Source organism: Python bivittatus, unplaced genomic scaffold (assembly GCF_059951505.1).
Source record: "Python bivittatus isolate LINGU-HERP-01145 unplaced genomic scaffold, Pbiv_v1 ctg000020_np1212, whole genome shotgun sequence".
Classification (NCBI taxonomy): domain Eukaryota; kingdom Metazoa; phylum Chordata; class Lepidosauria; order Squamata; family Pythonidae; genus Python; species Python bivittatus.
In genome coordinates this window covers 120,963,428-120,978,855 of record NW_028277030.1, presented here as the reverse complement: position 1 = coordinate 120,978,855, position 15,428 = coordinate 120,963,428, and the positions used below count along the sequence as shown (strand labels likewise).

Genomic DNA, 15,428 nt, shown 5'->3' with positions numbered 1-15,428 from the left:
GCATAAGTTTCTTCACCCACTCCATGTATTTTCTTTTACTCCTTGCTTTAGAGTATGCAGTGAGGTTTTAGCAAGAGCAATGATAATCCAAATCACCAGTCTAAATGGCTACTTACTACATTTTTTTTTCATTTAGCCTAGAATTTTAGCTCTTAGTACTTCATTCTAATCTGGCAGGAGGCAAACATCATCTCTGGAAAAAGAGAGGACCGTTTTCAAAGCACAAATGGGCAGTGGAGATAAAGATATGTGGGAAAGAGAAGGTGGTGTTAACTTGCTAAAAAAGCTATGTGGGCTGCAGGATGCTCATATGTGATATACAGTGGATATCTGTATTGTATTGTCGAAGGCTTTCACGGCCGGCATACAATGGCTGGTGTGGGTCTTCCGGGCTGTGTGGCCGTGTTCTGGAAGTTTTGTTTCCTAACGTTTCGCCAGCACCTGTGACCGGCATCTTTAGAGTGCAGGAGCACAGACAGGAGCAGTTCTCTCTGTGCCCAGGGTGATGTGACTCTTTTTGTGGGTATTTATAGAGATCTGAGGGGGGGGATTGGGGGTGTGTGGGTGGGGTTGGGTTACTGAGTGGCTGCTTGTTTTGGTGTCAGCGTATGTGTGTATCTTCCTGGGGATTAGGCAGGGTTTTTTCTTCTATTGGATTGTTAACGAGGGGCTGCTGGGGGTGATTAGCAAGTATACCAGGCTATACCGGGAAGCCATTGAGATTCACAAACACCAGCACAGTTTCAATAAAAAAGAGGAGAGTCTAAAAATCAACAAAACCTGGCTACCAATCCTGAAAAATACAGCCTGCAAAAGGTCAACGAACTCAGCTCAACCACCAGGACATGTGAACAGTTCACACAATGAACTTGCTAATCACCCCCAGCAGCCCCTCGTTAACAATCCAATAGAAGAAAAAACCCTGCCTAATCCCCAGGAAGATACACACAGATGCTGACACCAAAACAAGCAGCCACTCAGTAACCCAACCCCCCCACACACACACCCAATCCCCCCCTTTCCCCCCCCTCAGATCTCTATAAATACCCACAAAAAGAGTCACATCACCCTGGGCACAGAGAGAACTGCTCCTGTCTGTGCTCCTGCACTCTGAAGATGCCGGTCACAGGTGCTGGCGAAACGTTAGGAAACAAAACTTCCAGAACACGGCCACACAGCCCGGAAGACCCACACCAAATATCTGTATTCTTGTCTATTTCCTGTGTTGACATTTTTCTCTTTTTGGTGCATGTTATTGCCTGCCTGGGGTTTTCCACACAAGTTACACATTTCCCATCACTTTAAGGAATAGTTTCATTTCAGCTGTAATGGAACCAATGAGTCTCATTCCAGCCATATTGTATGATATTCATGTGTGGTAGTGGAATAAGGTACTGCTTTTCAGATATGCACATAGACCATTTAAAAAAGCCCTAATTTGTACATCTTCCAAAGCAAGGGAAACATTATTTTTATTTTAACGATTAGGCATCCAGGATCTTGACAAGAGTTTTCTTTATTGTTTACTGCTGCAGACTTTAGTCTCAGTCCTCAGAATTTGTGAGCAGAGGGAGGTGTGTTTCTTCTTTTTCAAAGAAAAGATGAACAGTTATTTCCACACTTACACCTGGCAGTACTATCTAGTCTAGGAAACATCATTAGGTCGCAAAGGGAAGTTCTCCTGCTTGTTTGTTCCCATCTCAGATTTTATATAGGGATGCCAAGACAAGAAGCTGAAGCTAAGCTTATTGAGGACAGCAGCAGTTATTACAGTACTTTACATATATTATATACATTATATGAATATAATATAATATATATTATATATAGTATCTTTCACCATCCTCCACATTAGGTACATGAGTTAATTAGTGCCCATGAGTCATGAATAGCATTCCATAGGGCAGCACTGGAGAACAATTATATTTTCCAGGAACAAAATGTTGAGGTTTGAAAGAAAAAACATGGATGGGTGTTTTCTGATTTGTGACTTACATACACATCTACTGTACTGTAAACAATTTAGAAAGACACACACAATCAAAAAGCACTTTAGGCTTCATGATTATAACAGTGATTGTAGAACAGAGAATCCTAGCTGAAAGCAGAGTTACCATTGTCTTCATAACCAAAGTTATATTTAATTGAAGCATCTAACTAGGAAAAATCCTAGAGTTAGGAAATTCATTAGTGGTTCAGCAAGATGTACGTAGGTCAGCTGAAGTGGTCAAGATATTTACCAGTTGCTTAAAACTAGGAAGTTTGTGAGTGCAACCAAACCTTCCTTGCATAAAAGTTACTGATCATGAGCAGTGTATTTAAATCTAAATTCTAAGAGACCAATGTAGCAGCTGCCTTGATTAGAAATTAATTTTTTAAAGATCTGTTTACCTGAAAATTTTAAAATATTTTAAGCAATAAAAAAGAATAATAAATCATTATCTAAGACTTAAGCATCTGAAAGCTAAATTTAAGAAACTCTTAAGAAACTGGAAAATCTGTCCACAAATTAATTCAGTACAAAATATAGGCCTCAGTTTGGATAATCATTTCAGGCTTTGTAGACTGGTTTATGAAACTGGAAATATGCCCTTTGGCTATGCAGTCTTCCTTTCTCTTTCTCTTGTGTTCTAACCTCAATATGAAGCCCTTCATTTTTATTATATCCAAACTAAGGAACTCTGGCTAAATAGTACTTAATACGTAATATCCTGGTTTTCCAAGTTCTTTTGATGGGGTACTGCCTGAAGACCCATCTGCAAGAGAATATAGAGAGAATGTATATGATTAAGCTTTTTAGGGTTTTTTTTTTATTTTTAAGTAGAAGTATGTTGCTACTAGATACTTACCCAGTAACCTAACTGGAGTCATAGGACTAAAAGTAACATAAGCTACAAAAATCAGTGTTATTAGTACAAATGTTTAGCATCACTAGGATCAAGATGTTGATAAAAACTGATTGTCAGAAACCTAAAATTAACAAACTAATTTTCTTTATCATTGCCCTGGGCTGTTTGCTTCCTTCTTCTATGGCAGACTCTACTATCCAGAGTTGGAAGGAGGATACCTGATTTGATGGAATGATCCACTGATAATGACTCTTGTAAAATTGATTGTACATGTTATTTAGACCTTGTTAAATTATAAGATCAGAAAGAATTGGAAGGTTATCTAGTCAAATATCTATTCCTGAAGCAGAGTTTTCTACATATGGCTCAATTAGCTCTTAGTATGCCTTGTTCATGCATGCTAGTTCACATTTGAGTGTGTGTGTATTACTGTAATTAATAATAGTGATTATTAATTATTAATAGCATGTTAGATAAGAGCTGCTGCAAATTTGAGAAGTAGATCTGTGTAATAAATGCAACATCTAATTGTATCAGTTAGATTAATTTACATGTAAACTGTTGAGATGTCATTTATTTATTTATTTATTTATTTAACCAATTTATATATATTTATATTAAACCTTCATTGTAGCAAAGTCTAATCAAATGTAAAATGCAGGTATATTAAATAGATTTTTCTTTAAATTATTTGTTTCTTCAAATGATTCGGCATAAACAATCACTCCGTGAACAACATCATTAACGTTTGTATATTATTGTCATAAAGTGGAAATCTGCATTTCAGATTCCTAACAAAATAATAATTATTTAGTAATAGTGATGATGATGATGATGATGATGATGATGACAATAAAAAGCAAACAGATGGAAAATAAGGTAACTAGAAAAAGTGAATAGGTAAAATACTAGTATATCAAGGAGATGGAATATTAGAATAATAGTTTCAAGAGCTTATTTTGATTACCACTATTATTTTTCTGAATGTAGAGGCATATGAAATGTCTGTTTCTGATCATTTTTCATTGGCATGTTACCATTTTCCATATCATTTGTTGATTTGATAGGACTGTTTATCGTGCAGTGAAGGATAAGTGGCTTAGAAGAAGGGGGTAGGGAGAGCTGGGCTCACTTCCTCTGAATAGCTATCAAGTAGGCTCTGGAACTGGCTAGACTGATAAGATGTTTTCCAGGAAGTTGTTGTAAAAGAAGAGGTTCCTGTGTATTGTATTGTCCTGAAAGTGACAGGTCACCAGGAAGTGAGGGGCAAGAGCAAAAGCAATAGATAAAATTTCAGCATAGTGTAAGGATTAGAACACTGATGGAAGAATTACAGCCGGCTAGCCTTTGGATCCATTATAAAAATGGAACAGTAGCCTGCAAATAGGGGAAAAAAACTATCTCTGTGTTATTCAGACTTAAAGAAGCCCTTGTTTCTCTTAATTTACACAGCCTGCATTTCACATCTAGTTTGCAGCCTGGTATGCCCACACATTTCTTTTGTTCAGCTAATCTTAATAATCAGATAGAATGTAGAGATTTTAAGGCAGAAGAAAAACTTTCAAAATGTGTTTAACAGAAATAATAGTGGAACAAAAATGGGAATTGATTTTAGAACCTTGTATCATCTTCATCTCAGGGTGGGGAAAGTACTTTGCAGTGTTTTCTTTTGCATTACAGCAGGGACAGATCCAAAATACAGCAGGATCTACCAGTATATCTCTTAGTCAATAAATTTTAACCATAGCGAGTAAATTAATTTAAAGAAACCGCTATAGCTTCCCTTGTTAAAATCAGTGATCAATACCCATTATTGATATTAATTAACTGAACACTTTGATTGAGTCTCTGTGTGGCTCTGCTAGTCACTTTGAAAGTTTTGTCAGATTTAGAGTGATTCAGATATAGATACATAAATATATATCCAGTAAATGTCTCTTTTGGTGCAATAAATAACTGACTTCACAACTCCCTTTTCTGTACCTGCTCTGATTAATAAACCCATGGTTCTAATGAAGAAAACAAAAATAAAATAGAATTCATAATTTCGAAGTCTGTTTAAAACTGAGATGTATAGCATGTTGTCTAAAGAGTAAAAAGTTACCACAAATCTGTGTCTTTTGTCTCCTGCAGACCCCATAATTAAATATAACTTCCATGAGTCTTGAAAAGTATGTTTATACTTTTATAGAAACTTTTACTGAAGCCTTGCCATAGTTGAATTTCTAGCTGGAAAAATTTAGAAAAGCCAAGCATCTCTAGCTGTCATATTTCCATTTGCCAGCAAAAGAAAAAGCCTAGTATCACTGTTAAGGTTTACCATATCCCTAAGAAATGGACTATGTATTTACTTCTTTAACAGGAGATAGGTTTCCATAGAGATAGTGGGAATTTCATTTTCAGGATATCAGTTTTGCAGTATATGGAATATTAAACAGCAAAAACATGGCTGAGGTACTAATGTATAGCATGATGTTGGTAAATGTGGATTATTAGAGGGCATGCTTATCAAATGAATGAATTCTGAATATGACTGAGTTCAGAATGTGATCAAACTCTTTCCCATTTTTAGAATCCAGTAAGTTAATTTGCAAAAAAAAGGGGAGGGGAATGGTAGTTAACAATACTGTAACAACAAAAAACTGAATTCCAGTTAATGTTGCATTCTTGCATTTACTGTCTGTAAAATACAGTACTGTGCAAAAGTTTTAGGCAGGTGTGAAAAAATGCTGTAAAGTAAGAATACTTTCAAATATATATATTGTAATTGTTTATGTTTATCAATTTACAAAATGCAGGAGATCTGTGGTTAGTTCTCCAAGATGTTTGGAACAACCTACCTGCTGAGCTCCTTCAAAACTGTGTGCAAGTGTGCCTAGAAGAATTGATGCTGGTTTGAAGCCAAAGGGTATCACACCAAATATTGATTTGATTTGGGTTTTTCATCTGTTTGCTCACTTTGCATTTTGTAAATTGATAAACATAAACAATTACAATATATATTTTTGAAAGCATTCTTGCTTTACAGCATTTTTTCAAACCTGTCTAAAACTTTTATACAGTACTGTACTTTGCTACTTTCTCTTGCTGATAGCCTCACAAACTATTATTCAGAACAAGCAGTGTAAAGCTTGCCTCAATGTATGGCTGATAAGAATAGATGCCCTAAAATATCCTTCCCTGAGGGCCATTCACCCACAAGGCCTGGTCTTGCTCTTCAGCAGTCATTTTGGCCTTGAACCCTAATATCTCTTAACCCTGAAAACATGTCTGTGATATGCTAGAAACCGCCTTTTTCCCTTTCACAAAGATAAGAAATGCATTGCGGTTTCCTGATTTGTGGATATGAAATAAGATTATTTGGCTTAGGAAGCTTCAGAATTGTGGTAGTATTTGCAAAATACTTTGTGCACAAATGACAGATCTTTGCAACAGGTATCAATTTTGTCAAAGCTGAAACTATAGGGAAAATGGAAATGTATTGGTATTATTACAGTACTATGTTCTTGCTTCTCAGGGTAGGAATGAATTAAAGCTTCTGTGCTTTCATTTTCTGGTCCAATAATAAGAATTCCCACTGATGCATATCTCTTATCCAAGACCTAAAACTGAGTAGCTCTGCTATTAAAGTAAACATTTATTTACCTTAAATTCGAACATTAACTTTCAGTCCTGCAGTGCAGTTTCTAAATTGCTTTAAAAAATCTGTAATATCATTTGTGGTCCAAAAGAGCATTTACCAGTCTGTGCTAAGATCAGTGCAGGCAGGCTATTTCTACAATGACTTACATTCTGTGGCTCTCTTTCTTCAAATTCTTGTTTAATCACTCACCCTAATTTAATTCCAGTAATGTTGCTCAATTGCTGTTGGAAGATTTTGTGTAAAAGTGTTTCCTTTTTCTGTCTTTACTTTTCTCTTATTCACCACTACTTTGCTAATTATTTAAACCTCTCCTGTGATTCACTTCATTGCTTTCTTTTCCATTCATTCTGTAGCATGGGCCTTTGTTGCTCATGCATCAGTAGTCTTTCCTATTTCTGCCTTGTATCCTGCCTTGAATTAATTAAGAGTTGGTGATTGAATGGTAGCAGGATCTGTTTCTTCTGAGATTGGTTCCAGGGACCCTTAGAGAACTTAAAATGTAAATATTTTTTCTAATGTTATTGGATTTATGTGAAAATATTTATTAAGCAATATATAAAGGATTGCTGTTTGCTGAAGAAGCTAAAATTATAATGTATTGGGCATTAGAGTGCAGTTTTGTATTTAAAAGCTGTTAAAAATTAGGAACTAAAGAGTAAAAATATGTAGTATACTGTTTGATGTTAAAGACTACTAGTGACATACTCAGTACTATGTACAGTATTAGTTCCAGTGATACATGGAATGATTATCTGAAAATAATAGGTATGATCAATTCCTACACTGTAAGGCCACTTTATTCAACACTCTTTGTTATGTGGGACAATGGTATACTGAGCTGCAGAATCTGATCTCCTAACAAGAGGTCAGATGCTGCAATAAATTTGACATAGTTTAGATCAATATGATCCAGGGTTGTTTCAGCCTGCATTCCTAAATGCAATACCTATAGGTACTTTGTTTGGTGTCCTCATAAAAACTCGAGCTAATTAATTAAAGAATATGGTTATGACGGGTTTTTTTCCCCATTCTCTGTTCTCTAGAGAAGATCCTCTTCATTGTGGCCTTTTACATGCACCATCAATCTCCTTTTATTGAATGCTAATATTATAGAAAGGAAATCTTCCCTTCACTTCAGGATACTAGCTTATGAAATATAAAGTTATGTTGAGGTGGAAGGAGAGCAACAGTATGGGAAGAGGGAATACAGAAACTAAACAGCCAGACAGCAGAGCATGCCTCTAGACAGGAAACAAAGGATTGTTTCTCAGTTGCCCATATGCTGGTGGAAAAAAGAGAAATGGCAGCAGGAGATAAGGTGAACCCTTTTTCTTACTCTCTGTGAGGTATAGTGTTGTGTTAGGCTTCATTTACCTGTTTAGTGGAACCAGTGGTACTGGGCTAGGAGGCCTCTCTCTTCTTTGCAAGGATAGATGAGATATCAATTTGTATCTTGTGCCTTCATCTAATTTTTTTATTTAGAAGCTATTTTGAAATATGCCACTTCCAGACAGCCACTATTTTGTAACCAGTTCCTACAACACTTTCTCAAAATTCCATTTGTGTGCAAAGTTCTGGAAAGGTTGGTGCCATCTTATATTGTCAACTCTATTTTTTATTGATCTGTTTTTAAATTTTGTTTAAAAATTTAAACAAGTCCATTGGAGTTGGACAACCAATAATAATAATAATAATGAGGAGGAGGAGGAGGAGGAGGAGGAAGAGGAGGAGGAGGAGGAAAATGCCAAATCCAGTCTAAACATCTGGCTGACTCTGCGACCAACAATAATCTACCTATCCCAGGTCCTTGGGAAGGACTTGATAAGTGGATAAAAATGCCAAATGCAGTCTAAACATCTGGCCGATTGTGCAACCAACAACAACAACAATAAATCAGAGTATGCTTGGTTTGGCATAATGAGGCTGTTAGGTGCCATTGAGTCAGACTGACTACTAAGTATATTCCTGTGTGGACAAATACCTTTAATCTCAACCTGACCTGGTCAACAGCCCACAGTTGCTGCAGGGACATTCCAGTGATACTCTTGATCCCATCCATCTATCTTATCCATTGTTTTCCTGTTCTTCTCCTTTCAAGATGTAACATTAAAGTGTAAATTTGCTAGTTTTTGCTCAACATTATACACTGCTTGAAAGCATTTTATTTTCATGAAAGCAAGGAAAACTTTTCTTTTTCACTATGCCTTGATTAAAATTAAGTAGGTAAGTATTAACTAGGTAACTTTTTAAGATTAAAATTAACTAGATATGCCAGATACAAAATAAAATTGTTTTAGGAGCCAAACCTAGTCACTGGGTACTAGTTGGACATCTTGACCAGAGACTCTAGCAGATTCTATAAGCAAATCATGTTTTATACCAGGTAATCGCTGTTGTTACACTGAAGGTTATAAAAAGGATACCTGCAGTGCTACTTAGTTTTCATTTATCCAGACTCACAGCACACCCTAGCCATGTGTCAGCCCCACTAGACCAGACCAAGAAATCACCTCCACACGAACACTAAAGCTACCTTTATTGCGACAGGCTATAATAACAATCTTGCAAATCTGATTGTGTTGTACTTCCTCTTCTTATAGTTCAGTGTATTAGGGATGTGTCTGTCTGAGCTGCTTCCGAAAGTTATCTGGATGCTCTAGGCTTAGACAGTGTTTTACTGTCTAAACATGTTTTAGACATGACTAGACAGTGTTTTACCTTGGCAATGGAGCTTGCATATCTCCTTCAAGGTTATCTTCCTTATTCTCTATCTATATCAGGCCAGGAGTGACAATATATAATTATCAACATATGGATGATACCAGTCCCTATCCATCCCACAAAACAGTACCACACACTGAAGAAGGAGCAGAACCAATGCTTCTAGCCCATAAACTTCCTGCAGGCAATCTAGAAATACACCATGGTCAATGATATCAAAGGCTGCTGACCTGACGGGGTGCTCTAGCCCCAGTAACGGTGACCAACTAGAGCAACCAATGCTGTCTTGGGCCTGTGCTCAGGCCTGAAACTGGACTGAACATTGTCTAGGTAATCTACTTTGTACGACATTTTGTGTCTGAATCCCTACCACGAGCTCAGCAACCTTTTTAGGGAAGGTTGGAGATGCTTACCAAACCCAGCTGGATCCAGAGATAGACTCTTAAGGGATGGGGATGCAGGACAGCCTCTTTCAAGGCTGCAGGTGTCATCCCTTTCCAAAGTGAGGTGTTATATATAGATCTGTTATATATAGAAGTGCCAAATATTAGTGCTTCAAAGGAAATTTTCTCAAAATACATTTCCATTCAGTTACTTAATATCAATGTTGTATTTTTCCAAAAAGCTTTAAAGTTGATTAACTATAATTTAATCCAGTCTGGCTGTTCCTGAACCTGGAGCTTAGTGTAAGGCAACAAGAAAAAAAGCTGACTGCTTTTTTTTACCTGCAATCCTGTTTTCTTAATTGCTTAACTCTTAACAATGTATATATTTAAAAAGCATGCCTTACATATTAAAGTCTCTTATTTTAGATGTGATTTGGGAATTTTTAAAGAAACAATTTTCCTACATGTGAATGAACTCTTTCAACTTCAGAGAAGAAATTAGATGTCCCTGATGCTGGGGAGTAATCTAATATGATTCCTTCCCTTCCCCCCGACCTATAAGTTGGTAGCCTGCGAGGAGTCTCTGCGACCTTCTGTGATAATGAAATCTCCAGATGGTGCCAGAACATCCGGTGCTGCCTGTTGTGGGGGCAGTGAAAAAAGCTCTGTTTGTTTGCTAGGGTAGCAGAGAGGCTGGAGAAATCAAAGTAACTATGTAAGTGATTCTCTAAACAAATCTCTCTCTCTCTCTCTCTCTCTCCCCCCCCCCCCCCCCAGACATGCTTAGGCGTCTTTCTTAAACTATGGTTGGTTGTTCTGCCTTGCATATTCTAGGCATTCCTTTGTATCCATGTAGAAACGTATCATGAACAATTATTATATAATTATTCTTAAATTGGATGATTAAGACAAAGCTTTCACCATGATATTAGGTTTAGTAATATTGACAAAGAACAGAAGAATTCAAATCTATCTATAAAGGTAGAATAGAGTAGATATCAATGGAAAGGTGGGAACAAAGGCTATGAACACAAAGGCTCTGCAGGGCAAGATCTATCTGTATTGGAGTGAGCACCATGATGCAGTTTTCCAAAATGCAGTTGTTGCACAGTAGGCACATGGCAGACAGTAAGGTGCAATATCTACTAATTAGGGCCATGCAGTGCTTCCAATTCAGTCTTCAAAAGGTGCTTCAGAGTGTGCAGGAGCACAACATACCATCTGTCTGCAATATTTTGAAGCAGCTGCCTTTCCCCCCAGGATCGTGCAGCTGTGCAGCCTTAATATCCACTGTGTTTAGAAAAAGAGCAAGATGCACATATGCCAGACCTGCAGAAGAAGCAGGAGATGCTAGGAAGGCCATATCATATGGGTAACTAAAAGTGTAGTGAAGGCCCCAGTGGCTGTTTCATGTTTAGGTATTTTTGTGGCCTATTGTCTGTCTGTCTAAACGTGCTGAAGGCTAAATCCTTAATTCATTCCTGTATTTATTCTTGCCTATTGATCCTTTGGGAGAGCAGAAATTGGGGCACCCTCTCTCATTCTTCCTTTGGGAAATTTTCTATTCTCTAAACAATTTCACAAGCCAATTTTGTCAAATAATTTGATTTTAATCAGGTCTAGTTGGTTTCTGAGTTCCATAAATAAAGCTGTTACGATCAAACTTTTAGTACTCTGTTATTATAAACATATAGAATTCCCAAGTGCCTGCAGGCCATAATTGCCAAAAAAAACTGTTATAAAAGCATTTTGAGGTATGAGAAACACTGACAGGATATAAAGTCCAGGTAAATTCTTTCCAGGATCGCCTTTCTATGTCTGGAGATTCTCAAGTACTACATTTAATACTGTAACTTGATGTGGCTTGATCAATACATTTTTCCTACTCTACCTTTTTTCCTTGGATTTTTAACAGTTCTGATGAAGACTTCTTGGGAATTCAGAGGCTTGCAATTATTTAAAGACTCTAGTTGACCTAATAAAAGTATTAGCTTGAAATAGATTTTTACTTTTTTCCTCACAATCAACACAACTGTCTTCACTTTTTCAGTGATTGACAAGATTCTTTTTGATTTCCACAGCCCATCTCCAGAAGAAGGCATGGGAGATGAATTTGACCTGATGGATCACTCAGACCTATACATCTTAGACTTCAGTATGTGAACATTTTCTCATCGTGTCATCCTTCATTAACTACTTTATCTTGGTCAAACTTCTTGCTTTAAAAATATGTCTGAGGTAGAGCTGACTTTGTCTCAGTGTTGCAGATGATTTAGTTTTTCTTTATTAGATCTCAAATGCTATGTATTACTCTTTCTTCAGGTCCCAGCTTAAAAACGCTGTGTAAGCTGGCAGTGATCCAGTACAATCTGGACCAGTCTTGCCTCCCTCATGATATCAGGTAAACTATTTGTCCTCATGGAGATACCTGTATGTTCGGTATCTCTGACCACAGAGCCTTAAATAATGTACGTAGTTGCCTTAGCTTAGTGTTGTGTATTTGCTTACAGAGGCTCTCCAGAGTTTCTGACAGAAATCTTCCATATCACCTGTCACCTCTTTTTTTTTTAATTGGAAATTCCAGGGATCAAACTTGAAACTTGGCATGTAAAACACATACTCTGCCACTTATCTGTGGTTCAAGTGGCAGAATATGTGTTTTACATGCACAGATCATCTTGTGAGCCATTTGCACCTATTTCTGGACTGGGAGGCCTTGCTCAGGGCATCACACTCTAGTCACATCCCAGCTAATGTGCTGAAACATGCTGTACACAGGACTGCCATTAAAGACCATCCAGAAATTACAACTGGTCTAGAATGTAGCAGCACATGCTGTTTTGGGCACCCCATGGTTTGCCCATGTTACACTGCTGCTGTGGGAGCTGCACTGGCTTCCAGTTTCTTTCCGGGTACAATTCAAGGTGCTGATTATCGTCTTTAAAGCCCTGAATGGCACAGGACCAGGTTATTTGTGGGACCGCCTCTCCCTGAGAGTATCTGCCCATTCTACTAGGTCTGACAAGGTAGGCACATTCCAGGTCCTTTCCTTTAAATATTGCCATCTAGTAGAATCTAGGCAGTATGCCTTCTTAGTAATGGCCCTGCTCTTTGGAACACCCTTTCTCCTGAAATCAGGCAGGCCTCTACTCTCCTGGCCTTCAAAAAAGCGATGAAGTTCTGGCTTTTCCCACAAGCCTTGGGGTAGTATGAGGCCGGATCCCAGTGAAGCTCAAAAGTTGTTTTCTGGATATGTAGGGATAAGGGCACCAGGAGTGACTTTGTTGGTTTTTATGTTTTTTTACTGTTTTTATTGTTTTACTATTGCTTGTGAGCCACCCAGGGTAATGCTGCATAAGATGGGGTGGCTATACAAATCTTTTAAATAAATAAAATAAAATTGATCTGATCTGATCTGATCTGATCTGATATGTTGTCTTTTCAGATGGGAGCTTTCAGCAATGACAACTAATAGCAACATCAGCCGTCCAATTTTTTCCTCCCATGGATAACTTGGTCTTATGCTCCCACTCCTAGCTGCCTTCAACTCCTTGCCTTGCAAATGTCACCTACTGTCTTCCTCCCTGTGCATGAATGTTCAGCTTATTCAAAAAAGGAGCACTATTTCACCACAAAGATTTCTTTACTGACCAATGTTGGGAGGGCTCTTTTTGCCTGTCCCATTGCCACACTTGTTGCAGCTATAACTTTGCCAAAACCTTGATTTAAAGGCAGCATGCATGCAGAATCAGATAGTGCATACTACAGAAAAGGATGCCAGATGTGTTTTTGCTCTCATAACTGAAGGTTACAGCTGACAGCCATCTACTGGTGTAGTATCTTTTCATTTAATAGAGTCAAAAGAAATATAAATCTCAGGACTGTTACAAGACCAGCATATGCTTCATATACTACAGAATCAAAGGTGAACAAAGCAAGGACTCATCAGAATTCAGCTTCTCTATGGCTCAGCAATTTTGAGTGTCTAGCCCTCAGTATTAATCTAAGGACTGAACTGGTGCCCTATCTTAAGCCATTTTCTTTGCTTCTCTGAGCACAGAAAAGCTTGCCTAGTCTTACACATTTTTGAGCTTGACCAGGCTTGTCTTCTGCAATGGGCACCTGGAAGATCTCCATATGATACTTAAGCACTTGCCATCTTTACAGTGATGCAGATCAGAGTCTTCAGTGGAAGAAAAGTAGAATGATGACTATCCGGCTAAGCAAGGAGTGGCATCCAATATCCTGTAAAACTGAATCAATTTTTTTTTCTGCCTGTTATGGAAGTATTCATCACAAGATCTGAAATGCTATCACCCAGTTTGATATGTACAAGCAACAGCTCTGAATTTATAAATACCAGGGTGGGGGAAGAAAAACTGTGTCAGTACTTTATATGGCTAGAGGGCAAGTGGTGGACTAATGCAGGGGGTATAAGGATTTAGGGTCTGCAGTCCACAAATTAAGACTGAAATTGAAAAATTGGTATAAATTAGTGGCTAAGGATGTGAGCTGGAAGGTTGTCAATTCAAATCTTGGTGTGGCCATGGACTTGCTAAACACTGCCGGGCAAGCCACACTTGGTTTCAGCCTCACATCAGAAATATAGGAATAATACTTTCCTGCCATACAGAAATATTGTAACAATTACAATATAAAATAAGTGAAATGTTTTGAATATTCAAAAGTGCTATATAAATGCTGCATATTTATTAAAATTGGGTATCTTCATTACTCTTATTAAACAAGGCTTTCAACCAGTCAGGGTAATCCAAGTGCCTTAAAATTGCCTAACTCAGTTGTTCCATCAGATTATTTAACCCAGTATTAAAACAACACAATATTTTTATTTGGGGGGGGAGGGGTTACTGTAAGATTAATTTCATCCATCCCAAAATCAACATTGTGTTTTGTGATGCATGAAAAAGGTGGCCTTATAAACACAGCAGTGTTAAGAAAAATAAAAGTTAAAATAGGCAGTGCAGTAAAATTATATACATGTATGCATAGATTAGGTTTCTTACAAATTCATGAATATTACATTAAACATGAGTATGAATGAGGCCAACACAAAACCCTGTAATAGAGACATTCTGGTCCAGATACAGCTCTGTTCCTCAGTTTTTACTTCTAGAAAAAGTTTACAAGTTGACCACTTGATAAAAGAATAAGCTGCCATAGAAGTAGGGACCTCAGGATAATGTTTATATGATCTTAAAACACAGTGCAGCTCATTTGTCTGACTACCACTGAACTGATGTCAGAACTAGACTTAACGTTTATTACAACATGATAAAGAAGGGCTGATCCAGACACTCCCTTTGTTTTTCTCAGTTTTCTTTTACTGCCTGTCTTTCATTCTTGAATGTACTTTGGTTAAATGAAAGCAGAACGCATGTAGACCAATTTTTTTTTTCCTGGATCAACCCTTTGCTGTCTCACACAATTCTTAAAAAGCATTATCAATTGTTTCTTTCAGTTGTAGGAAGAAATCTGATTTAGGATTTGGAGATTCAGCAGACTTGGTGTGCAAAGCAACCTGGAGGTGCTTTTAACAATCTTTTCTGAGCCAAGAAGATCAGAGTTTTTTCTGTGTTTGCCCAACACTGGACAGTTGAGTTAGGTTGGCAAGATTTCAGTTACAGGAAACAAACTGGATGCCTTTTATTTATTTTCAGTATTCTTATCTTCAGTTATGCACCTACTGTGCCCTTCCCAGCCGACAATTGTTCTTTTGTTTTTACTTTCAGTTGTCAATTAAAAAAAGGATGCATCTTTGCATTGGAACAATTTTGAATTGATAAACAAAGTAAAATGCTTGTTTCAAAA

At 37.5% G+C, this 15,428-nt stretch overlaps 1 protein-coding gene across 6 annotated transcripts in view; it reads left to right on the top strand.

Moving 5' to 3' along the window:
• The window catches only part of KLHDC3 (kelch domain containing 3), a 68,147-nt gene extending 52,719 nt beyond the window's left edge, over positions 1 to 15,428 (top strand). For all 6 annotated transcript variants that reach the window (XM_007438771.4, XM_025173539.2, XM_088148234.1 and 3 more), the window contains 3 exons: positions 11,681 to 11,754; positions 11,922 to 12,000; positions 13,045 to 15,428. In XM_007438771.4, coding sequence (XP_007438833.1) covers positions 11,681 to 11,754; positions 11,922 to 12,000; positions 13,045 to 13,111 — 220 coding nt within the window. In that variant the 3' untranslated portion in view covers positions 13,112 to 15,428. The remainder of the gene's footprint in view (positions 1 to 11,680; positions 11,755 to 11,921; positions 12,001 to 13,044) is intronic.